Source organism: Geotrypetes seraphini, chromosome 6 (genome assembly GCF_902459505.1).
Source record: "Geotrypetes seraphini chromosome 6, aGeoSer1.1, whole genome shotgun sequence".
NCBI classification, from domain to species: Eukaryota; Metazoa; Chordata; class Amphibia; order Gymnophiona; family Dermophiidae; genus Geotrypetes; species Geotrypetes seraphini.
This window is the reverse complement of record NC_047089.1, coordinates 112,872,530-112,899,934: the sequence shown is the minus strand read 5'-3', so window position 1 is coordinate 112,899,934 and position 27,405 is coordinate 112,872,530. Positions and strand designations below refer to the sequence as shown.

The 27,405-nt window shown below is 43.3% G+C and overlaps 1 protein-coding gene across 1 annotated transcript in view; it reads right to left on the bottom strand.

Moving 5' to 3' along the window:
* The window catches only part of HERC2 (HECT and RLD domain containing E3 ubiquitin protein ligase 2), a 3,346,202-nt gene that overhangs the window by 1,720,813 nt on the left and 1,597,984 nt on the right, over positions 1-27,405 (bottom strand). Inside the window, 1 exon segment of the mRNA XM_033948978.1 lies at positions 24,228-24,336. Within this exon segment, the coding sequence (XP_033804869.1) occupies positions 24,228-24,336 (109 nt within the window).

Here is a 27,405-nt window from a genome sequence, read left to right as displayed (position 1 = left end):
ACAAGAAATAGCGGGCACAATCCAGCATGTTTGCAACCTATCCTTGAAAGCTGGAGAGGTACCAGAGGACTGGAAATTGGCGAATGTCACACCTATCTTCAAGAAGGGATCGAGGGGTGACCCCGGAAACTACAGGCCGGTGAGCCTGACTTCAATTATAGGGAAGATGGTGGAAGCTATGATCAAGGATGGTATTTGCGATCATATCGAGAGATATGGCCTACTGAGAACAAGCCAGCATGGATTCTGTAAGGGAAGGTCATGCTTAACGAACCTTCTGTACTTCTTTGAGGGAATAAGCTGTCGGGTGGACAATGGGGAACCTATAGACATCATTTACCTTGATTTTCAAAAGGCTTTCGACAAGGTGCCACATGAAAGGCTGCTTAGGAAACTGTGGAACCACGGGGTGGGAGGGGATGTGCACAGATGGATCGAGCACTGGTTGTCGGGTAGACTGCAGAGGGTCGGAGTAAAGGGACAATACTCTGACTGGCGGGGAGTCACAAGTGGTGTGCCACAGGGATCGGTGCTAGGGCCGTTACTCTTCAACATATTTATCAATGACCTGGAAAAAGAGGCAAAGTGCGAGGTTATAAAATTTGCAGACGATACCAAACTGTGCGGCAGAGTTAGGTCTAGGGAGGAGTGTGAGGACCTGCAAAGGGACCTGGACAAGCTGGAAGACTGGGCAAACAAATGGCAAATGTGCTTTAACGTGGAAAAATGCAAGGTCATGCATATAGGGAAAAAGAACCCGTTGTTCAAATACAAATTGGGGGGGACATTATTGGGAGACAGCAGTCTTGAGAGAGACTTGGGTGTGCTGGTGGATGCATCACTGAAGCCATCTGCACAGTGCGCAGCAGCCTCGAAAAAAGCCAACAGGATGCTGGGCATCATAAAGAGGGGCATAACAACCAGGACGCAGGAAGTCATCATGCCATTGTATCGAGCTATGGTGCGTCCACATCTGGAATACTGCGTTCAATATTGGTCGCCGTACCTCAAGAAGGACATGGCAGTGCTTGAGAGAGTCCAAAGGAGAGCAACGAAACTGGTAAGAGGGCTGGAACACTGCCCATACGCCGAGAGGTTGGATAGGCTGGGGCTCTTCTCTCTGGAAAAAAGGAGGCTCAGGGGAGATATGATAGAGACCTTCAAGATCATGAGGGGCATAGAGAGGGTGGATAGGGACAGATTCTTCAGACTGAAGGGGTCAACAGGCACGAGGGGGCATTCGGAGAAACTGAAGGGAGATAGGTTCAGAACAAATGCAAGGAAGTTTTTCTTCACCCAAAGGGTCGTGGACACTTGGAATGCGCTACCGGAGGAAGTGATCAGGCAGAGTACGGTACAGGGATTCAAACATGGATTGGACGGATTCCTGAGGGATAGGGGGATCGTGGGATACTGAGAGAGGTGCTGGGATGTAACACAGGTATAGAAAGCAAACCAAGTAATAAGTATAGAAATCCAACCAGGTCGTGCATGTGCAAGACCGGAGGGTTAGGACTTCGATGGGAAGATAAGACTCAATGGGAAACCAAGGTGGCAAGGGGGCCCCTTCTGGTGACTCAGACAGGCCGTGACCTGTTCGGGCCGCCGCGGGAGCGGACTGCTGGGCAGGATGGACCTGTGGTCTGACCCAGCGGAGGCACTGCTTATGTTCTTATGTTCTTATGAATAGCACATAAGATAAGTAGAGGAAGGACAACAGGGTGGATGAGTAGGAATAAAAAAAATAAAAAACAAAAGTGAAGAAGAAAGCAACTCGAAATGAGTGAAGAAATTAAAATGAAGGAAAAAAAGAAAGCAAGAGAAAAGAAGAGAAGGGAAGGGAAAAGAGAGGTGTACTTGTGAGGGCCTGACTTAAGGAACTAAAGGTCAAAGGCATCTCTGAAAAGAAAGCATTTTAAGTTACTCTTAAATCCATCCAAAAAGCGTTCTTCTCTTAAATGGATAGGGAGTTCCAAGTTTGTGGTGCTGTGACTGAGAAAATGTGTTAATAATTTTAAATGAAGGTACTTTCAATAAATGTTGATCATTGGATCTGAGTATTCTTGCGGAGGCATACGGGATAAGAAGTCTATCAATGAATGCAGGGGCTTTAGAGAGAAGTGTTTTGAAAGTTAATAAACATATTTTATAAGTTATTCGATGAACAACCGGAAGCCAGTGAGATTTCTTTAAAAGAGGTGAGATGTAGTCAAATTTCTTTGCTTTCATAATGAATTTGAGGGATGCATTTTGGATAATTTGTAAGCATCATTTTTCCTTTTGTTTAATTTCCTTAAATAGTGTGTTACAGTAATCAATCTTGGATATTACCAGGGAGTGTATTAGTATGTTAAGCGATTTAGGCTCTAAAAATTTTGAGATTGAGCAAATTTGACAATTTGTAAAAGGTGAATTTGACTATACTGCTGATATGATCATGGTATGAGAGTTTATGGTCGAAAATGATACCTAAGATCTTGATAGTGGTAACCGATTTGAGAGTGTTGCCTTTAAGTTTAATGGGGAACTCAAGTTTTAGAATGTCTTTCCATGGAAAGAGTATTACTTTCAACTTGGACACATTGAGAGCAAGCCTGTTGCTATTAAGCCACTGATGAACTTGCTCAAGTTTACTGATGATCGTTAGAACGTCTTGATGGTCATCAGAATCTATAGCAGGGGTAGGGAACTCTGGTCCTCGAGAGCCGTATTCCAGTCGGGTTTTCAGGATTTCCCCAATGAATATGCATGAGATCTATTTGCATGCACTGCTTTCAATGCATATTCATTGGGGAAATCCTGAAAATCCGACTGGAATACGGCTCTCAAGGACCGGAGTTCCCTACCCCTGTTCTATAGGGTGTAAAAGCTGAATACCATCAGCATATGCAAATGCATTGAATCTGATTGATTGGCAGAGGGTCATCAGGGGAGCCAGAAAGATGTTGAACAGATGAGGTGAGAGGATTGACCCTTGCAGAATTCCATAATTAGTGGTGAATTTATCTGAAAGAGTTATTGAATAAGACCTTTGAGTATCGGGAAGAAAAGTAGGATTGAAACCACAAAAGAATCTGATCACATACTCCTATAGATTACAGTCTTTCAAGAAGGAGGGTATGGTCGATGGTGTTGAAAGAGGAAGATAGATCCAGAGAAATTAGAAGAACAAATTTATGGTGATTGAGATGATACAAGATGAAAGTTGTCATGCCTATTAAAGAGTGTTCAGTAGAATGATGCTGCCTAAAGCCTATTTGGTTCGGGTGAAGAATATTTGTTTTCTCAATGTATTCTGAGATCTGATTAAATACGACTTTCTCTATAAATTTCGCTAGAAAAGGAATGTTAGCGATGGGTCTGTAATTTGTTTTTTCCTCTGGGCTTGTTTTATGGTCTTTGATGATTGGGCGAATAGTTGTTTCCTTCCATGATTCCGCCACGGTGCCCGAGGTCGAGGCCGAGACCGGAGCCATCGAGGTCGGAGCAGCCGAGGTCGCAGCTTGCTGCAATTGCTCGAGGGCCCCGGAGAGCTCCGAGGCAATCAGGGTTCGTAACAGATCCTGGAACGCCGGGATCCCAACCATGGTCGGTAGGTCCGAGGCCGGGGGATGCTCCCTGGAGGGCGACCTCGGTCTCGAGTATTCCCTCGGGGCATTAGTGGCCGTATTCCTTGGCGGGGCCGAGGATGACCCACCCGCCGTCGAGGAGCCCGAGGATGGCTTCTTAGTCGACCCTGGAGTCGAGGAAGGAAGAGAGGACTTACCCGAGGCTGGCTTAAGCGAGGGTGTAGGCTTCGAAGAAGACGAAGGTCGAGGCGAGGCCGGGGCCGAAGCCGAGGCCGACGTCGAGGCCTTCCCCGGCGCGGAGTCGACCGCGAAGAGCTCCGCCATCCTGGCACGGCGTCGGTGGAGCGCTCTTGCCTGAAAAGTGGAGCACCGATCGCAAGAGTCAGTCGGATGCTCGGGCCCCAAGCAAAGCAAGCACCACCGGTGTGGATCTGTAATGGAAAGTAACCGCTCACACCGGGTGCACTTTTTGAAACCCGTCAAGGGACGGGACATGAAACCCGAACAGGCCGGAAACAAGGCCTGCCGCGGCCGCGGCTCACGGGAGCCCCCGGAGCCGACTGAAGGAAAAAATCGGGTTTCGTTTTTTTTTTTTTTTGAAACAATAAAGAAAGAAAGAAAAGATAAAATAAAGCACAGCGACCGACGAAAAAACAACCGGACGCGGTGACAGAAGGCAAAATAGCAGAGCTCAATATCCACAGGGCTTCTGGCTCCGCGGAAAAAAACTGAACTGAGGACCACGAGGTGGGATGCGCCCTCTAGTGGGCAAGAAGGCATGCACATGCGTGGTGCAGTGTAGCAAACTTGAAACTTCAATCAAGTTTGCTTGAAAAGCTGTCCGCGCTGGGGCTCCGTAGATGACGTCACCCACATGTGAGAATATGCTGCCTGCTTGTCCTGGGATAATACTATATTGTAGACCAGTGGTTCCCAAACCTGTTCTGGGGGGACCCCCAGCCAGTCAGGTTTTCAAGATATCCCTAATGAATATGTATGAGAGAGATTTGCATACCTGTCACTTCCATTATATGCAAATCTCTCTCATGCATATTCATTAGGTATATCTTGAAAACCTGACTGGCTGGGGGTCCCCCAGGACAGTTTTGGGAACCAGTGTTGTAGACTTTCATTTATTAAGGTACGAATAAAAGGACCACAAACAGAGAAGAAACGTTTGAGAATGAAGGGAGAATTGAATCTGTCTGAGACCCTTTAGTATTGATGCTATGATTGAGACATTCAAGTTCCTTAGGGGATGGAAGATTGAAACAAGAGCATTTTGAAGAAAATACCTTAGCATCTGCCTGCCCATGAACGAATATTGACGATTTTGTAAGAATAAAGTTTTTCCTGATGTTTTTTTTTACTTTATCTAGAAAGTAATTTGCAAGTTCCTGAGCTGTGGGTAGATTGCTGTTAGGTGTATTTTGTTTTTGTGCTGGAGGATTTATATTTTTTAATATTGAATACAGGTCAGATGTATTTTTGGCTTTTAACATTTGGATTGAGTAGTATTTCATTTTTGCCTGGTTTATTTTAGATTCAAACAGTTTTTATTGATGCAAACAACATCAAATACAACAAATACAACATCAAGGTGCTTATTACAACAATGATGCATTAAATATAATAATATGATATACATAATAAAATAAACATATATAAATAAAACATAACAGCAAACTAATTCTCTCCACCCTTCTACAATACTTAATGAGTAAAAGGAGAGAAGGCATCCCCAAGCCCCTTCCAGTAAACCCCAATTAATCTATATATGACTTATGTGTTTGAACCTTTCAATAACTTCTACCTCCCCTCCCCAAACCCCCCTTCCCCTCCCCACCCAATGATACTCTCTACCCTACCTCATCAAGACACACCATTACTATCTTCATTCAACTAAATAAAAGTCCAATTAGGACACCCATCTTAAAACCGCACTATGGCCTTTAGGATGTAAAGCTTGCAAATATGAATCCCAGGTTTGAATAAACAACATCTTTCGCTTCCTAGCCTTTCCGGCATCTCTAGCTTCCCAGATGGCCAACTGATGTAATTGGTTCCGCCAATGCCAAAATTTTGGAGGGTCAGGGATCGTCCAATTTTGAAGAATACATTTTTTGGCCAATAGACTCATCTTCCTACACAGCGCCTTATGCCCCTTAGGCAAATGACCAAAAGCATCTGGCAAATCCAAAATAAAAAGGGATGGAGAACAGGCAAAGATATTCCAATTATCTTTGACATGGAAGATATTATTTGCTTCCAAAAGTGCTGAATAATGGGACAAAACTAAAATGCATGTCCCAAAGTATGACCCTCCCTCCCACATTTATGACAAAGTGGTGTAGGAAAACCTCCACTATAAAACAACTGTGTACGAGTGTAATAGGCATGTAATGTTACCCTATAATATGTTTCTCTTAACCTTGCACACAGTGTCACCCCAGGTGTCGCCCTTAAAGTACAGACTACATCCCAATGTCCCAAATTAAGCTGTAATTCTCTCTCCCATTTATCCCAAATATTCTGGTAGTCCTTGTCTGGTTGTAATTTTTGCAAAATAACATGAATACTAGACACCGAAGGAGACATACCCTCCTCCTAAGTAAACAACTCTCGCAATCTAGCCCCCAAATGCAAACTCAACTGTGCTCTGTCAAGGGATCTCACATAGTGTAGTGTTCCACTTGAAAACATACAAACTGTGCTCCTAGGTCTCCCCCACCTTAGCTAACAATTCTGCATGGGTCAACAGCTCCCCTTCATCCCCCAATATATGTTCTAAATTTGAAACTCCTCTCGCTCCCCATAATCTGTACTCTCTAGAGTCTCATCCCGGAAGAAAGGCCAGATTACCCTGCAAAGGCAAGAGATCAGTAACTATCGGATTCACTCCCAATACTTGCACAAGCCAATGCCATGCCGCCTGCAATGTATTAAATAATACACTTGAACGAATAAGAGAAGGCAATGCCTTCCGTGCACTATGTAGTAATGCAAACACATCATAAGGAGCCAAAAACTCCTGTTCCATCTGAAGAGGAGTGTAAATGCTTGTCACATTTACCCAATCTCTTAAATGACGAAGCAAACACGCATAATTATAGATCCGCGTATCCGGCAAACCCAACACCCCCTCTATTCCAATTACCCAGCAAATATTTAGGTTTCTTGGCAACCCAACAGAAATGATTAATTTTTTATAAAAGATTTGTAAATCTTTCTTCAGTAAGCACAATGGCAAAGTTTGCAACATATACAACCATTTAGGAAAGATAAACAGCTTGACCAAAAAGCTGTGAACCATTAGAGAAAGGGGCAACGTCTGCCAGATATCCAGCAAGAGCTCCATCTTTTGTTGAAGCTTATCCACATAAGGCGATATAATTGGGAAGTCATCATAGTCATTACTGTCCCCAAATACATAAACTGCCCTTTCATCCAAGTCAACAGAAACTCCATCCACCATGGTTTTTTCCTTTGCCACTTTCGTTCTAATGACCTTAATTGTTTCTTGATGAGGGTGAGTAGAAATGCATTGATCGAACAGTTCGAGATTCTGGGAAGGAAGTTGAAAATGAGAACTCAGAAGAAAGCTTTTTCAGAGATCCTACCAGTACCGAGGGCAGATGTGAAGAGGCAGACGGAACTACAGTCAATAAATGCATGGATGAGGAGATGGTGTGAGGAAGAGGGGTTCCACTTCGTGAGGAACTGAACAATGTTTTGGGGAAAGAGCAAGCTCTTCAGGAGAGATGGACTGCACCTGAGCGCAGCAGGAACTAGACTTCTAGCAAACAATGTCAAGAGAGGAATAGAGCAGGCTTTAAACTAAGAAGAAGGGGAAAGCCGACAGTCGACCAAGTCTCAACGATTCAGAAGAAGGTATCCCATGAGGAAACTGAGGGGGATAAATGCTGGGAAGGCACAGCGGGCGAAAAGCAAGAGTTGACAGATCAAGAAGAGGATAATAAAAAGCCTGTAGCACAGGAAAAGAAAATAAAGATCGAAGCACAGGAAAAAGATAATGAAGACAAAAAATACCAGGACTTAAACTGCATGTATACTACTACTAATAATAATAATAACTTTAATTTTTCTATACCGCCCTAATCTTACGACTTCTAGGCGGTTTATAGTGAAAGAGAGCTGTACAATTAGAGAATTACAAGGTGAGAACAGGTAATCTGTGTTTACAGGTTACAAATAGGTTACTGTATAATCTTAAGCATTTTACATCAAAGGATGGTCAGCAAATTACAGAATACAGGTGGTGAGGAATACACTGAATAGTCAAGAGAAGAACAGAATACATTTGTGAAGAATTGTAGTATCAATATAAAGAGAAAGGTTTTAGGATGGGGGGGGGCATTGTCTGGCTGGGAAATAAATCTATTGAATAGAGAGGTCTTGATTTCTTTCCGAAAGGCGCCATAGCTCTGCCTGGAGCCTAAGAAATAAAATGGGAGAATTAGAAGTCATGGCCTAAAACGAGAACCTAGACATCATTGGGGTCTCTGAAACATAGTGGAATGAGAAAACAAATGGGACATAGCACTGCCAGGGTATAAACTCTATCTCGAAGACAGGCCAGGCCAGAAAGGAGGAGGAATAGCCCTATACATAAAAGAAAACATACACTCAACCAGAGTGGACACAGCAGCGAAGACCAACAAATTGGAATCACTATGGGTTAAAATACCGGCAAGGAAAGAGCCCGAGATAAAGATGGGCCTGTACTATTGTCCACCTGAACAAACCGAAACAACCGATGACGAAATGTAAGCTGAAAAGATGCGAGAAGGCAAAAGCGGTAACACGATTGTTATGGGAGACTTCAACTAGCCCAGGATAGACTGGAGCCTTGGAATCTCACAATGCACAAGAGAGACCGGATTCCTGGAGGCTATACAGGACTGTTTCATGGAGCAGCTTGTCAGAGAAACGACAAGAGGGAATGCCACTCTGGATCTAATCCTTAGTCGGCTAAAAGGACCTGCAAAGGAAGTGGAAGTAGTGGGACCGTTGGGAAATAGCGATCACAATATGATCAAGTTCGAAGTTGAAGTAGGAATATCAAAGGGAAAGAGGACCAAAGTGACAACTTTTAACTTCAAGAAAGGAAACTGGGGCTCTTCTCCCTGGAAAGGAAAGGCTGGGGCTCTTCTCCCTGGAAAAGTGGATACTCAGAGGATCTTCAGAAGGATTTGAACCAGCTGGAAAAATGGGCAATAAAGTGGCAAATGAATTTCAATATAGACAAATGCAAAGTGATGCATCTGGGAAAGAAAAACAAAGAACATGAATATAGAATATTGGGTGTGACATTAGCCAAATGCGAACAAGAAAGGGACTTGGGGGTCCTGATAGACAGAACCCTAAAACCATTGGCTCAATGTGCGGCGGCAGCAAAGAAAGCAAACAGGATGTTGGGCATGATTAAAAAGGGGATCACGAGTAGGTCGGAGGACGTCATAATGCCATTTTACAGAGCAATGGTCAGACCACACTTAGAATACTGTGTCCAGCACTGGTCTCCATACCTCAAGAAGGATATGACTCTACTGGAGAGGGTGCAGAGGCGAGCCACAAAACTAGTCAAAGGTATGGAGAATTTGAGCTACCAAGAACGCCTCAGAAAACGGGGATTGTTCACCCTCGAAAAGAGAAGATTGAGAGGGGATTTGATAGAGACTTTTAAAATATTAAAAGGATTTGACATAATAGACCAGGAAGAAGCATTACTGACATTTTCAGATGTGACACGGACAAGAGGTCATATCCTAAAACTGTGTGGCAGCAGGTTCAAGACAAATGTCAGGAAGTTCTATTTCACACAGCGAATGGTGAGCGTTTAGAATGCTCTCCCAGAGGAGCTTGTGGCAGAGACTAGTGTTCAGGGTTTCAAGCGCAAGTTGGATGCATACCTTCTTGCAAATCATATCGGGGGATACGGGAAATCCGGGTCTCCAACAGAGAGCACCTAACTGGGCCTCCGCGTGTGTGGATCACCGGACTAGATGGACCTAGGTCTGATCCGGTGAAGGCGTTTCTTATGTTCTTACATGATAGAAACTTTCAAGATCATGAAGGGCATAGAGAAGGTAGAAAGGGACAGATACTTCAGCCTACTGGGAACCACAAGAACAAGGGGGCACCCGGAGAGATTGAAAGGGGACAGGTTTAGAACAAATGCTATGAAGTTCTTTTTCACTCAGAGAGTGGTGAACACCTGGAATGCACTTCCAGAGGTTGTGATAGGACAGAGTACACTACAAGGTTTCAAAGAAGGATTGGATAAATTCCTGAAGGATATGGGGATTTAGGGATACAGATAAAGGTAGGGATAGGTTATGAAAGGGTATAGATAGAATGGATAAAGGGGATCCAAGGGTGTAGACAAGGATCACCTTACAGGCCGCCGCGGAAGCGGACTGCTGGGCGCGATGGACCATTCGGTCTGACCCAGTGGAGGCAACTTCTTATGTACTTATGTTCTTAAACTACGAAGCGATGAGAGTAATGGTAAGGAAGAAACTTAGGAACAGCTTAAAGAAATTGCAGACTGTAGAGCAAGCCTGGTCTTTATTCAAGGACATGGTGAGCGAGGCACAAAATCTGTATATGCCCAGATTTAGAAAAGGATGCAAAAAGAGCCGAACAAAATACCTGGCATGATTAACTAAAGAAGTGAAAAAAGCAATAAGAGATTAGAAAAATTCATTATGGAAATGGAAAAAGGACAAAACCGGGGAGAATTGGAAAGAGCACAGGAAGCATCAAAAAGAATGTCACCTCGTGGTTAGAAGAGCAAAAAGAGAATATGAAGAGAGGCTAGCCAGGGAAGCACAAAATTTCAAACCGTTCTTCAAATATGTTAAAGGGAAGCAGCTGGCAAGGAAGGAGGTGGGACCACTGGATGATGGAGATAGGAAAGGAGTGGTGAAGGAGGAAAAAGAAGTGGCGGATAGACTAAATATATTATTTTTGTCAGTATTTACAAAACGTGCCGGAAACTGAAAAAATCTTGAAAGGAGATCAAGCAGATAAATTAATATCCATGGAGGTAAGCCTAGAAGACGTACACAAGCAGATAGATTAAAAACTGACAAATCTCCGGGCCCGGATGGAATCCACCCTAGAGTATTGAAAGAACTAAAGGCGGAAACAGCGGAACTACTACAGTAGGTTTGCAATCTATCCCTGAAAACAGGTGTGATCCCGGAGGTTTGGAAGATAGCTAATGTTACGCCCATCTTCAAAAAAGGATCAAGAGGCGACCCAGGGAACTACAGACAGGTAAGTTTGACTTCGGTTCCGGGGAAGATGGCAGAAGCGCTGCTAAAAGACAGCATCGATGAGCATCTATAAAGGAACAAACTGATGAAAACAAGCCAATATGGCTTCTGCAAGGGAAGATCGTGCCAAACGAACTTATTGCACTTCTTTGAAGGAATTAACAAACGGATGGACAAAGGGGACCCCCATAGACATTTTATACTTGGATTTCCAAAAAGCCTTTGACAAGATACCCCATGAACGCCTACTGTGGAAACTGAAGAACCATGGGGTGGAAGGAGACGTACATAGATGGATCAAAAATTGGTTGGCAGGTAGAAAGCAAAGGGTAGGAGTGAAGGGCCACTACTTGGACTGGAGGAGGGTCACGAGTGGTGTTCCGCAGGGGTCAGTACTCAGACCGCTGCTGTTCAATCTAGAAACAGGGACGAAGTGCGAAGTAATAAAATTTGCAGACGACACCAAACTATTTAGTGGAGTTAGGACTAAAGAGGACTGTGAAGATTTACAAAGGGACCTGAACAAATTAGGAGAGTGGGAGACGAAAAGGCAGATGAAGTTCAATGTAGAGAAATGTAAAGTCTTGCATGTAGGAAACAGAAATCCGATGTACAGCTATACGATGGGAGGGCTGGTAATGGGTGAAAGTAGCTTAGAAAAGGACTTGGGGGTACTGGTGGCCAAGACAATGAAGCCATCAGCACAGTGCACAGCGGCCTCTAAGAAGGCAAACAGGATGCTAGATATTATCAAGAAAGGTATTACAACCAGAACGAAAGAAGTTATCCTGCTGTTGTATCGGGCGATGGTGCGCCCATATCTGAAGTACTGTGTCCAATATTGGTCGCCGTATCTTAAGAAGGATATGGCGATACTCAAAAGGGTTCAGAACACGATTGATAAAGGGTATGGAAAACCTTTTATATGATGAGAGATTAGTGAAACTGGGGCTCTTTTCCCTGGAAAAGCGGAGAATTAGAGGGGACATGATAGAGACTTACAAGATCATGAAGGGAATAGAGAAAGTGGAGAGGGACAGATTCTTCAAACTTTTGAAAACGACAAGAACGAGAGGGCATTCGGAAATTTAAAAGGGAACAGATTCAGAACCAATGCTAGGAAGTTCTTCTTCACCGAAAGGGTGGTGGACACCTGTAATTTACTTCCAGAGGGTGTGATAGGACAGAGTGGAGAGTGTGGTGCAGTAGTTAAAGCTACAGCCTCAGCACCCTGGGGTTGTGGGTTCAAACCCACGCTGTACTTTGTGAACCTGGGCAAGTCACTTAATCCCCCCATTGCCCCAGGTACACTAGATAGATTGTGAGCCCACCGGGACAGACAGGGAAAAATGCTTGAGTATCTGAATAAATTCATGTAAACCGTTCTGAGCTCTCCTGGGAGAACAGTATAGAAAATGGAATAATAAAAAATAAAGTACGGTATTGGGGTTCAAGACAGGATTAGATAATTTCCTGAAGGAAAAGGGGATAGAAGGGGATAGATAGAGGATTACTATACAGGTCCTGGACCTGATGGGCCGCCGCGTGAGCGGACTGCTGGGCATGATGGACCTCTGGTCTGACCCAGCAGAGGCACTGCTTATGAGTATGTCCGTATAGCAGGGGTTAGCTATTTTCCGGGATGGAATTATCTTAGTCTGTATGGGGGCCACTTCATCCATAAGATAATCTGCTGCTGCATCCCATTGTGATACTTAGATGGTCTTCTAGGGTTGAACTATCAGGGACTGAAAATGCTAATTTAAGCAATTGACTCAGTGTCAAGTTTACTAAGGTTGCAGTGGTTGATAATTTTAGGTGCAATACTTGGGTTAACGGGTGTAGCATTATAGATAACATAAACAAGATAGTGATCCGACCATGGGACTTAAAAACAAGGACATAGAGAGTGTGTGAGTTACGCTGCTTGTGGTTTTGATATTTCCTGATAGTTGTACTGTTTTTTCATATTTTAAATACTTAATAAACAAATTGAACTGAAAAAAAAGATGAATAATTAGGGATCAAAATCATATCCAGCTGTATAATTTGAATCAGTCAAAAACGGAAGTAGGTCAAGATTGTTGATATGTGTAAGGACTTCTGAAGTATGCCCATCGTTGTGTTCATCGAAGTAAATATTAAAATCTCCAAGGATCAAAGGATTCATAGTAGAGGAGCAAAACTCTAAAAGGAGATATTGTTTATAAGGTGAGTCCGTCTCGGTTGATCGGAGGAGGCAAGCAGAGAAGTAAGACACCAATTTTTGGTCTGGAGTTAATTTTAAATTGCAAGTATTCAATAATGGAGTTTGCAAGAGAATGTTTGATACCTATTGACAGAGAATCACAACTTATTACTGCAAGACTGTCTCCGTGCTTTTGGCGACAGTGAGTATAAAGGAAGGAAAATCCAGACGGACAGGCATAGGAGAGCTATCCTTCCTCCCTGTCAGTGAGCCATATTTCAGTAAGACAAAGAAGATCTAATGAGTTATAAATGATTGTGTTTTTTATTAGATGATGTTTAGATTTGAGAGATTGCTTATTGATTAAGCCGATTTTGAGTTGTTTTACATGGGTGCCAGAAGAAGATACTGTACTCGAGGAGGAAATTGTTGTATGTGAGGAGAAAGGAATGTCTAGACGACTTGTGAAACACAGATTAACAGTTCTAGAGTAGTTACTAGGGTGGCAACCCCAGAAGACCGGAATGTTTGAGGGGGAATGAGCCATTATATGAGTGAAGAAGCAGAAAAGAGAAGTGAAAATTATGCTGAAGAACATGAAAAAAAAGAAACTGTTTAGATAAGTCTGAAAGTAATGGAGTTGTGGTTTTTATAGCGCACTTGGATTGCACACGAAGGAGCGCACTAAGGAGCATCTCCTGTTCCTTGAGCGTGCTCCTTTGGCGTGCACAGCAAATGACTAAGTTATATACAGCATATACCGGTTTGGGGGCGGAGTCCACAACGTGCTGCCACTATAGCGGCAGAGAAGCCTAGGAAACATGACAGAACCTGGAGGGAAGAGAATGGTAAAGCAGGTAAAACAAAACACAAAAACAAACTTAAGATGGAGCTTAAAACAAAACAATAATAATAGCAACAGTGAGGCAATAGTGCAGTGCAGGGTGGACTGGGACCTGGGACCAACTTGATTTGAATAATAAAATGACCAGACAACAAAAGGTAGAAAAAAGTTATTTTCTATTTTGTGATTACAATATGTCAGATTTGAAATGTGTATCCTGCCAGAGCTGGTAATAGACAGAGAGTGTGAGATAGGTCTTAACAGAGAGAAGAAAACCAAATCGTTGTTTATTTTGTTTACACTACAGCACCGGCATGGGGCGGGAGAGGGCAAAGGGGGATGGGGTGGGTGAAGAGGTTACAAATAAACCCACCAGGATATTTGAGAAAAAAAAAATGCCTTGAGTGGGAAAATTGAATCAAATCGAAAAATCAATTCAATAGGCCAAATCAAATTGAATTTTTTTTCCCCTGAATCAGGCAGTATTACCCCCTAGAATGCCCCTCTGCTCTGCTCAGCTATCTGTGTGGCCAGTTTCTTAAGAAAGCTGGCTGCTTGGACAAGTGCATAGTAAAGGGTGGGGGGCAGACTGCCCCAGGTTTGTGAAGGTGCCAGCTCCTCTCTACCCTCCCCACCAACCTGCCCCCCACTTCTTCTTACTCATCTCCCGTCCCTCATCAGAAGGAGAGCCAAGGCCAGTATGGACAGCAAGTTGAAGATGCAGCTTGCACTGGGGAAGTTAATGAAGTACAGGGAAAAGGAAGGGGCAAACATAGAGGGGAAGGAGTGGGAGGCAGAGAAAAGGGCAGAGGGTGCCTCCCACCCTCACTTTGCTACTGGCTTGGACATCACAATGGTTTGTTTTTGTTCATTTTCATTTGGATGTTTTTGTATTTAAAAATGACCAAAATGTCTAGAGAGGAATTTAAAAAAAAAAAAAAAGATGTCTTGCAGTTTCAAAAATGGACTTTTCCTCTACTGGATTTCTAGAGTCTTTCCCAAAACGTCCAATCTCAGACTTAAACGTCTTATTGAAAATATCCCTCTTGGCCAGGAAAGAGGCATCCTAACTAACCCATAACATCATACAACCTCCAACTCCACAAAAGAAAAACAGAATACCGTATTTTCACGTAGATAACACGCACCCGTGTAAAACGAGTACACGGGTATAGCGCGCGGAAAACACAAATTTATGTACAGAAATTTTTATATACCGCGCACACCCGTATACTGCGCATGCTGCCCGACTCTCCCGTCGCCGCCCGACTCTCCTTTCGCCCGCCCCGACTCTCCTCTCCCCCTTGAAGTCCTGTCCCCACCCTGAAAGCCTGATGCCCCCCCGACGTCCGATTCACCCCCCCCAAGGACCGCTCACACCCCCACCCCGAAGGACCGCTCGCACATGGGCCCAACCCAACCATGTGTCCAAGGCCCCGCCCCCAGGAGGGACCTAAGGCTCCCGGGCCTATTCTGATTGGCCCAGGCGCCTTAGGCCCCACCAGTAGGCGGAGCTTTGGGACGGATGGGCCAATCCGGCCTCATTCCGTCGTTGGCTGCCTGCCGGACAGGCGGGTTTGGCTCCCGTCTGTCCGGCCAACTATACAAAGGTACGGGGAAGGGGGGTGGTGGTGTCATGGGGGTTGGCCAGGGGGGTCGCGGGTCGGCTGGGGGGGCGGTCGTTGGGGGGAGGGTGGTTTGCGTCGAGGGCAGGAGGGCCTGGGATCCCTCCTGCCCGTAATGTAGTGCGGGGTGGGGGTAGGGGGTCGCCGTGGCCAGGAGGGTTTGGGCTCCCTCCTGGCTCGATATTGTCGGGGAGTTGGGGAGTCGGCGGGGCAAGAGGGCTTGACGTTAGAGAAAGGGCGAACAGCCGGAAGAGGAAGCAGCAGGCGCAGGGCTCACAGAAGGGCCGGGACCGCCAAGAGGAAGCAGCAGGATATCGGTAGGAGCTTCTACATGATGGGGGGGGGTAGGGAGGCTGTGGGGGTGAGAGCTGTCCTTCAGGGTGGGGGTGTGGGTGCGGGTGGGAGTGCGTGCGAGCGGTCCTTCGGGGTAGGGGTGCGAGCGGTCCTGCGGAGGGGGGTGAACCGGACGTTGGGGGGGAACTATGTAAAAAAATTTTATATAGCGCGCTCACGTGTATACCACGCAAGGTTATGCACGGTTTGTAAAAACACGTATAACGCACGCGTTATATGCGTGAAAATATGGTACAAATAAACAGACCTTTATCTATATCTATAGATATATATTTCTATTTATCAGTCTATATGTAGAAAGATATATACACAATATAAAGATATACACAGTAACTGGAAGAAAAGGGAACTCCTAGATTTTGTCATCTAACTTTATTTTATTAACAGTAATTTATGTAAATTTATTAACAGTAATTTATGTAAATTTAGGTAATTTATACCAAATAAAACATCAAGCAGCATTTTGCATAACTGACTGTTCATATACTTTGTCTAATGTACAAAAGTGAAATTAAATTAAATGACCTCAACGGTCCATCCAGTCTGCCCATTAGTTATATCCATTACAAATACATGATTAAATTAACTTATCTCCTCTTTGATATTTCAGGGTCACAGACTATAAAGTCAACCTGGTATTGTTTTAGGTTCCAAATGCTGAAGTTGCCGTCCAAGCTCACTCCAGCCTGTTTGCAGGATATCTACCATAAAGTCTGGCCAGTAACATCCTCATGTTCCAAGTTAGTGGAGTTCCCCTTGATGCCCTCTCCAGCCCATCCTACATCAAACTACCACATATGGGACACAGACCGTGCAAGTCTGTCCAGTACTGGCCTTAGTTCTTTAATTTACATCATTTGTTTTCTAATTAGAGATCCTCTATGTTTATCCCACACTTTTTTGAATTCCATCACCATTTTCCTCTCCACCACTTCCCTCGGGAGGGCACTGCAGATATCTACCACCCTCTCCATAAAAAAAAAATTCCATAAAAAAAAAATTCCTAACATTGCTCCTGAGTTTTCCTCACTGCAACCTCAAATTATGCCCTCTGTTTTTTTACCATTTTCTCTTATCTGGAATAGATTTGGTTCAAGTATTTAAACATCTGTTTCATATCTCCCCTGTCTTTCCCTCCAGAGTATACATATTTAAGTCTTCTAGTCTCTTCTCATACTTCTTTTGGTTCAAAGCCCTTCCTCTGGATCGCTTCACCAGATACAGCCTCCAAAACTGAACATGGAAATGTCCAGCCATCTTCTAATGTAATCCGCTTAGAACTGCAAGGTTCAGATGGAATAGAAGTCACTAATGTAATGTAATATAACATAATACTCCAAGTGTGGCCTCACCAATGACCTATATAGGAGCATCAACAGCTCCCTTCGTCTGCTGGTTATTCCTCTTTCTATCTTTCTGGTTACAGCCACCACCTTATCACACTGTTTAGATGCTTTTAGATCCTCAGATACAATCACCCCAAAGTCCTTCTCTCCGTCAGTGCTTATCAACCTCTCACCTCCCAGCACGTATGGTTCCCTTGGATTTCTACCCCCCCCCCAAATGCATCACTCTGCACTTCTTTGTATTGAATTTTAGTTGCCAGACGTTAGACCATTCAGTGTAATGTCATTGTTTATATTAACTATGAATATGGAATTTACCTCAGATTATAACAGTTATCAATTTATCAATTTTTGCAACAAACTAAACATTATGGTGCAAAACAATTTATTGCTAAATTTTCTACAAAGATTTAGAAGTTGGGGGTTAAATAAGCTTCTGAATGGGCTGGTACAACAGAACATGATAAGGATAAGGACTGCATGGGAAGAATTTAAACAATGTGATTGATGCTGCATTAAGATAATCAAGAAAAAAAGATCCTTCCTTGATGGTATGAGAAGAGCAAGCGGTCAAAAAATGACTATAATGACACTTTTCAAAAGAGACTCTATATAAAAAAAAAAAATCAAAATAAAGAATAATTGTTGTGTAAAGGGAGAGTCCTCAGTTTTCACAACTTATGCCAGGTAACTCATAGGCAAAGTTGTCACACTGTATACCAAAAAGGGGTTCACTTGTGAAACATCCCTGGACTTATTCCCAACCTGCCAATCATAGTGAAAATTGTAATGTGAAATAATTTGCAAAAAACAAAAATAGTTGTGGCTGCTGCTTTTCAACACAGTTCAGCATTCAATGTTCAATGTTAAAGCCTTTAGATATGCTGTCAATTATAAAGAAATCAGCTGGAAACGATAAACAATCTAACCCAGTACTTATATGCATAGTATGAAAACTAGAACTATGGACTCTGTTTCAGAGAAAAATCCCCTTTCATTGGGAATTGTAGCACTGCTTGTGATGACTCGGACTAACGCCAATCCAGCGATCCACGTCAAGTCTGCCACCTTAGGCTCACGCCCCTTTACACAATATTTATTCTTATTTTGATTTTTTGATATAGAGTATCTTTTGAATAGAGTGTCATTCTAGTCATTTTTTGGCTGCCTGCTCTTTTTATACCATCAAGGAAGGATCTTTTTTCTTGATATTTGTCACATTCTTTCTCAGTGGATTTGTGTAGTTTAAATTAGCTATAAGATAATGGCATACACAATTTTGATCTTGTGGGTCTGTTTGGGGAGGACATCTTCACCAAATGTCCTAATTTACTTTGCAAGAAAAACTTATTGTGTCTTACTAATCAAAAAATGTCTCATACATTTCTACTAAACATATGCTGGAGAATTATTGCTTTGTTCTAATTATGTTCTTTCTTCTATTATGCAAGGCATGTTACAACAGCATTAGGTACTATTAACATGTATTGTTGTATTGCCTAGTTTTCAACACATTTCTCACTGTTGACTGCAATTTGACTTAAACAGGCACACAATAAGTCATGCTATGAGATCAATCATTCAGATTCTTTTTCTGTGTGTGTGTGTGTTCCATTTCAACACTATGTACGCTATTAAGATATTTTAATGTGTATTGAGTTGACATTTTAAGTAGCATAGTATACTTTAATGTTTACAGCTTTCTCTATTGTCTATCTTCAGCTCATTATACCACCTTAGGTGCTAAATACATCCTAATAAATAAAACAACAGTTTTTTTTAGGTTGACTACTGTCTTCCCCACTCCTTTTTACATTTTCATTATTCTATCACCATGTAATTTACCAGGTAACAAGAAATGCTAAACCTGAATTCTTGCACCATAATAACAGCTTTACTGGGTCAGACTCATTGTCCATCTAGCCCAATGGTCACAAGTACCTGTCCAAAGAACAAACAAATAGTAGCAACATTCCATGCCAACACCACTCTCTCAAACTTCCCTCCTAGGTCTAAAAGATACCACATACAAAACTATTCTGCAGCATTTCAAACTCATAGCCATAGCACTCATAATATAGAATCAAACTTTATTCTTTGATGCTTAATGCATACTGAACCCCACCTCCATTTCTCATATCCAACTCCTTCAAACATTTGCTGCAGTCTCCAAGTCTGCCAGTAGTGACTTTAAAGATAGTTTTCCATAGCTTCAACTGCACACATCTCTGCTATGGTTTAGGCCCTACCACCCTACCCTTCATCTCTACCCAATCCCTAGACTCACATTACATTTACACTATGATACATTACTCTCAATCCTCCAGCAGATCCTGATTAAGGAAAATCTTCACAAATTGAGTCTCCTACTTCTAAGGGCTCTTTTTACTAAGGTGCGCTGGTGTTTTTAGCGCATGCAAACCACGTGGTAAACAAAAAATATTAATGCAAGCTCTATGTAGGCGCTAGCATTTGGCGTGCATGGCATTGTAGCGCGCGCTAAAACCGCTAGCACACCTTAATAAAAGGAGCCATAAGTCTCTCATCACCCCACTTAACTATCATTTACTCACTCTTACCCTATACATAGAGACCAACCTACAATTTACTACTATATAACTATTCTACCAACTCAAGATAATCTTTCCACCACATTCACCCTCCCTATAAAGGAGATCTTACATTCCACCTGCAGACTCATTCCAGCACTGCCCAGGGTGACCCACAACCCACCCTAACCAACATCTCCCCTAGAGTCATTTCCAACAAAAGTCACTGGCGCCCACTTAGACACAATTACAGCAATTAATGACATATACAGTCTACAAGGAACCAACCTCTGAGCATAAGTGAGCTCAGTGACAACAACAGTATCTAGCCACACTTACCTGCTACAGGGAACTAATCTAGGAATGTGAGTTCACTCAAATATATCTACAACACCCACCCAATTTTCTACAGTGAAATAACCAAAATTAATTGCTAACTCATAACAATTCTCTGCCTACTGATCAGCACCAGATGAACCAAAACCTATGCTACTCATAGCAAGAGTAGATAAGATATCCCCTCAGAGCACACAGTCCCATCATGGAGTCACCCTATGATAAACTGTGCCGACCACATGCAATGGGTTATCCCAACACTGGTTGGATCACACAGTGTGACAGTGTGAAGTTCCTGTCACAAGCCAGCAGAGGGAGCCTGAGCAGTGGAATATATGGAGCTCTTTTGCACAGAGATCTTGCAAAGGCACCTGGGAGCTGTCCATTCAAACTTAGTGAATTAATGTGCTGAAAAGGACTGTTCCAGAGCAAAGAGCTGGGAAGAACAAGGAGTTCCTTCGGGAGCCAGGTAACCCTCAAGGAGAGGAAAATTGGCTTTGGCCTAAAACTTGGTAAGAGTCTCATAGACCGGCCTGTCCAGCAGAGCTTGGAATTCAAGGGGGGGCTCAAGCTTGATGATGGCAAAGGGCATGGTGGAGAAAGTGTGAGAGATCAGGAGAGTAAGCGATTGGAAGGAGTCCTCAGGAAGAGTTCTCAGTGCTGAACTCAGAGGATTTTTTCAGAGATCAGACTTCACAGGTGACCCATGAGGTTAATTTCCACCCCAAAGCGGAGCTTCCCTCCCCCCAGTTTAAAAGTTGCTCAATCTCCTTTTTAAATGTTGATGCCAACAGACTGGTTCTACCCTGGATAAGGTGGAGCTTATCTTTGCAGAATAGTCACCCTCTTCCCCAGAATGTCGCCCAAATCTAACAAATCTAAAACCCTCCTCCCTGCACCATCACCTCATACATGCATTGACATTCTGGAGCTCTGCCTGTCTCTTGGATCTTGTATATGGAATAGGCAGCATTTCTGAAAATGTTACACTGGAGGTTCTGGAGTTTGGCTTCCTACCTAAGAGCCTAAATTTGGTTTCCTATCACATTTACCTATGTCACTAGTATCAACATGTAACAAGAAAGCAGGCACTATCTAAAATCTTATCTAGGTGAAACATGAGGTCCGCCACCTTCACACCACGCAGGCAAGTAACCAAGTGATCCTCAGGTCGAACATCTACCCAACTATCTAGATACCTAATGATCGAATCTCTCACTACATCGGCTGTTCTAACCCTTCCCTCCTGCTCTATATCATCTGTACTTGACTATCTCCTTCATCACTCTAATTCTGGACTTCAGACATCTTCAGTACATGTAAACCTCAAAAAAATTAGTGCCTTTCATGCACCTTTGGACAGTAAAATCATCTTTGTTTACCCTTTGGTCACCTGATTCATTAAGGAACTTTATCCCTTGAGTGACAACCTCAGTGCAAGAGGATTTTGGATCCCCTGATGGGCAGGTTCTAGCTGCAGGATTACTTCTTATGTCACCAGGATGATGCTCTCCTTTTAAGAAGATCTCCCTCTTCTAAGTTGGCACAGGGGCTGAAAGACTGGAGGTGGGACTTCTCTACAATGTCCCTATAAGTCTTCTCTAGGTACTTATCTGTCTCTTTCAGCTTTATAGAATGTAGGATGGGAAGGCATACATGTACACACATTATGGGCAGTACTAAAGTTTTAAAGTGACAGTACACTTTGGTATCTGTCTGTGCTGGGCTCCATGGATAATGTCACCTATATGTGAGAATATGCTGCCTGTTTGTCCTCAGAGAATAAAGGTGTCTTTGATTATTATTCGAACCTTGATCTTCATTACAAAGTAACCCACCTGGAATCATTACCTGCACCCAACTACTTTTTTTGTCTATCAACCTGTGAGGTATCATATGCTCCTTTTTGTGCTCATTAGAATATAACAAACAATAAAAACTTTATGTTTCTTAGCTGTCACATTTTGGAGACGGGTCATATGTATTTTCAAAATTATTTTCTATAATGCTCTGATGCAGTCATCCAATGAAACGTGGTCATGTCAGTTCTTATGTAAATTATATTTAGGGTTATTTTTTATATGTGGGTGAAATACAGTTAGGGCACCTTTTACAATGGTACACTAGCGTTTTCAGCGCACACACCAGAATAGCGCGCGCTATAGTGCACACTAACTGAAAAATTACCGCCTGCTTAAAAGGAGGTGGTAGCGGATAGCGCATGGCATTTTAGTGCGAGCTATGCGCACGCTAAAACCGCTAGCACACCTTTGTAAAAGGAGCCCTTAGTCTTATTCTCTGTTAACTACACCATAATAATAATAATAATTTTATTCTTATATACCGCCAAAGCCATAGTAGTTCGAGGCGGTTTACAATAAGAGGAGCTGGACAATCAGCAAAGATAGGTACAAAGTAAGTTTTTAAAGTACATGAAGCGGAAACAGGGAAAAGAGGGCTGGAACATGCTGCAAACAATCAGCGAGAATAGGCGCAATGGACAGTCATCAATACATGTAGGCAAAGAACAGAGTGGGAATGAGAGATCGTTGTAAAAATCAGATGGAGTAAAGCGATAGGGCAAAGGGAGCGTTTAGGTTACAAATTGGTTGAAAAAGTTTGTTTTTACTAGTTTTCTAAAACTTAGGATGAAGAGTGCGTTATTAAGTTGCTCAGCCAATTGGTTCATTTGGCCTGCTTGGAAAGCAAGTGCTTTCTAGGTATCTTTTGTATCGGCAGGCCTTTATTGATGGATGGGTGAACATGTGGACTCTGCATGTAGGCTGTTTACACAATCATCGTAACAAGGCTGGATTGTAATGTGCTTTTATTGAAGTTATTAAAAAATAAAATTTTTAAAAGACCCAACTTATTCAAAATTTGGCAGCAGGGCTGGTGAAAAGTGAATACATCAGATGTTCCCCCAATACTATGAGACCTACATTGGCTACCCTATTGGATAAAGTTTAAAAACTCAACTGCATGGCACATTAAACTTGAAAGAGTTATGCTGGATGTATGAATTAGATAGCATGCAGCCCAGTGGCTTGAATGAGACGAGTGACTGGATGGTTTTGGCTGAATGATGTACTTAGTAGTTGATATTTATCTGCTTCTTTCCTGTTGCAATTGTTTTGTTTTTGTTTTTTTACTGCATATTGATGTGATTATGCTTTTTCTCTTTTAAAGTTGAGTATAGTATTTTATCGGGGCCAAGCAGACAGGTTAGGGAGTGTAGGCTTCCTATTGGCCCTTGAGATTCATGACGTCAGAGGAGTGTATATTAAGTTTCTAAGGAAAGCCGTGGCCATTTTAGAATGTCTAATGGCCACTGGATTAGTAGAGCTGTTGTGCTCAGAATGTTGGTAAGCTGTTCTTTAATGTAATAGGAAGCATAGTAGGTGGTTCAGAGCTTGGGAATTGTTGAGTTGTGTTTGGTGTTTGTTGTTTGTATTAGTTGCCACACTAGCCCCGTCCTGAAGAAGAATCGAAATGCGATGGTGGGAAGCAGTGCAACAACACGACACTTAAAGCTAAGTTTAAGAATTTAAGAATGAAAGAAATGAATTGAATTGGAAATAAGAATTGCACTTTATAATTGAGGAAAAGAGATAAACATTGTTATGAGAACTAAAGATTAAAAGATTAATTTATTTAACTATTTATTCATATAAAAACAAGTAATTGAAGTAGTTATGAGATATACTAGGTGAGATCAGTGATGACTGCTGCTACACTGACTATTTCCATATCAGAGTAGCATTCTGAGAATTCCCCGAGTTTAACATCTGCATACTGTTTTCTTACAAAACTTGATTTTATATAGCAAGAGGAGATTAATTCAAGAGTACTAAGTACTTGCTATATTTCCTATTTTTAAATTGAATGGTTTTAGCTGGTCAGGGTGCAAGATTTGCAATTTCTCTCTTCAGCATATAGAAGACAACCTCACTCTCCTAAATATTCATAGGAAGATTGAGGAAGTAATTCTTTTTTTTTCAAAATTTAAAAAAAAGATCACTGAACAAGAACATTACTGAGCCCTTTTCATAACCATTATTCTTCTGAATGCTCCAAAATATTTCAAACAAACAAGACACAGAAGAACTTACGTAACACCAGGATGAATACTGGGAACTAGCTCCATCTCCGCTAATAATCCAGTCCAGTGAGACTGCTGAGGGAAATCCACAATGACATCTTTTCCATTCGCACTAAAAGCTGTCACAAAACAAGACATTGGAATTACTTCTAGAAAGTAGTTCATTCTTAATTTAAATTCTTGAGTGTTACAAATATTGCAATGCAATATCTTTAAAACAGGGGTGCCCACACTTTTTGGGCTTGCGAGCTACTTTTAAAATGACCAAGTCAAAATGATATACAGTGGTGCCTCACACAACGAACTTAATCCGTTCCAGGAGCAAGTTTGTTATGTGAAACGTTCGTTGTGTGAAACGCGTTTTCCCATAAGAATACATTTAAAACAAAATAATTCGTTCTGCAGCCCTGTTTTCCCATAAGAATACATTTAAAAGAAAATAATTCGTTCTGCAGCCCTACATTTCCCTCCCTCCACCTCACCTTGTATGCGGAGTCTGCCGGCCCTCTCCCTCACCCAGCCGCACGCTTCCAGAAAGCTGTGCACGCGCAGCTGCTGGAGTTGGTCAATGTTCTCTCCTGCAACTTCCGGTTTCCGGTTGCGTCAGAGGAGAAGATTGAGCAACAGAGCATGCGCGCGTGCGCTGCTCCCTGAAAGCGTGCGGCTGGCCGAGAAAGAGGGCCGGAGAACTCGGCATCCAGGGTAAGGTGGAGGGAGATGATGGAACACTGCATGGGTGCTGCTGTTCCCGGCTTCGGCGAGAGTAGTTCCGCCCCCCCCTGGGCCCCTCGGGCGACTTCGTTGTGTGAAACGAAGTTCGTTATAGGGAGCAAGACAAAAAGTTCGTTATGCGCAGCGTTCGCTGTGCGAGGCGTCCGTTATGCGAGGCACCACTGTACTAACAATAAAATTTAAAAAAACACAAAGCACACTGTATGCAGAGAAAATGATAATTATCATTTATATTCCGGGAGTTTTCCAAAGAGGTCAAGGCAGATGACTTTATGCAATGTCACCTCAGGAACAACTATACAAAAATAGACAAATATACCCCCTCCCTTTTTACTAAAATGCAAAAGCGTTTTTTTAGCGCAGGGAGCTGCACTGAATACCCTGCGCTGCTCTCGATGCTCATAGGTTCCCTGCGCTAAAAACCGCTATTGCGGTTTAGTAAAAGGGGGCCATAGTGCAAAATATAGACAGCAGATATCAATTCTCAAAACGGACACATTTTGATCACTAAATTGAAACTAAAATCATTTTTCCTACCTTTGTTGTCTGGTGATTTCATGAGTCTCTGATTGCACTTTCTTCTCACTGTGCATCCAATATTTCTTCCCTTCTTTCAGCCTCCTATATGCTTCCTCTCCTCCAGACCTCATTCCCTCCCACAACTTTTTCTTCCTCTCTCCCTGTCCCCCTCCCCTGTCTTTCTGTCTCCCTGCCCCCTTTTCATTCTTTTTTTAAGGTTGGATGCAGGGCTTAGCATTTCTCTCACCCTTCCTTGCTCTGTATCTCCTTGCTCTGTATCTCCCTCTCTCTGTCCATTTCACCTCCTATTGTGAGCCCAACAGCAGCTCTCCCTACTTTACCTCCCTCCTTCCCTGATCTGTGACCAGCAGTGCAGCCACATAGGACACAAAGAAGGCCGGGGCTTCAAAACTGTGTCTTGCTCATTGCCTTCTTTGCTTGGCTAGGGTGCAGTGGATGGGGTGGGGCACATGTCATATCGACCACATTTCCAGCTTGGGACGATAGTGCTTCATGTTACTTTGTAGGCAGAAAGGCCAAGGCCAGCTGGAGGTAGCAAAGACTAAGCATTTGTTGGATCATGGAGAGGGTGATGCTGGGCTATAGGGAGCGGTGATCGGATGTCAGGGAAAAGGAGCTGGCTCCAAGAGAGTGGAAATGGCAAAAACACAGTACAGCTGCTGGACTGGGAGGAAGAGGCAATGCATTTCCATCTCGGTCTCTTCGCTGCTTTTTAGTGGGGGGGGGGGAGGTTGACTGTGGCTTTCAGCAGGGTCTCGCTGCAGCCAGGCAAATGGCACTGAAGTTACAAAACAACAAGAAGAGCAGAGGCTGCGTCTTCGCTGCCATCCACCGGGGATTTGAGCATCACTGACAGCCGGAGGGAGGGAGAAAGAGGTGCATTGATCGGAGGCCGCACCTGTTGCCCTGATACTAAACTCTGTGTGTGTATCCTCGAGCCAGGGCTACAAGTCCTCGGGCAAAGCCTCCTGCAAGCCCAGTCCGAAGGAGGAGCTGGCCCGAGGCGACGGCACAGACAGGGTGGTGCTAGACATTGGGAGCACCCGGCACGAGACCTACCGCAGCACCCTGCCAGGCACCCGCCCTGCCCCGCCGAGCTCTTCTTTGACTGGCACCCGGGACTCTTTGGCTTTGTGCTCAACTACTACCGCATGGGCAAGCTGCACTGCCCGGCCGACCTGTGTGGACCCCTCTTCGAGGGGCCTCAACGAGACCAACGTGGAGCCTTGCTGCTGGCTCAGCTACCGGAAGCACCAGCACGCCGAGGAGGTGCTGCGCAGCTTCCAGCCGCCCCAAGCTCTCCCTGTTTCCCCACACAGATGCGTCGGGCCGACCAGATTTCTTCTCCTCTATGTCATTTCTGAAGTCGGAGAGGAAGTTCCGGTGGGGGAAGTTGGTTGGCTCGGCACTTCTGATTTGGGAAGCAAGTAAAACGCGATTGACTCGCGTTACCTTCAAGATCTACTGGTCGATCGCGATCGACCTATTGGGCATCCCTGCTTTAAAACAATACTTAATAATTTCTAGAAATGTCTCATCAGTCTGAAATGCTTGGGTATTTTCAGTTACCAAAAAAAAAAAAAAAATCCCACAAAAATTACTGCTAAAACTAAGGACCAAAAATGCAAGAAGAGCCCCAAAATTATCAGGATTGCATAAAAACAACAAACAAATAAATTGAAAACCTCAGTGAAAAAAAACAAAACAGGAAAGGAATCAAAAGCAGGTAACCTCTGAACAAAGTTATCAGGATGGCATAAAAACAACAAACAAAAAATTGAAAACCTCAGTGAAAAAAACAAAACAGGAAAGGAATCAAAAGCAGATAACCTCAGAACAAAGAAACATGACATCAGATAAAGACCAAATGGCCCATCCAGTCTGTCCACTCGCAGCATCCACTATCTCTAAGAGAT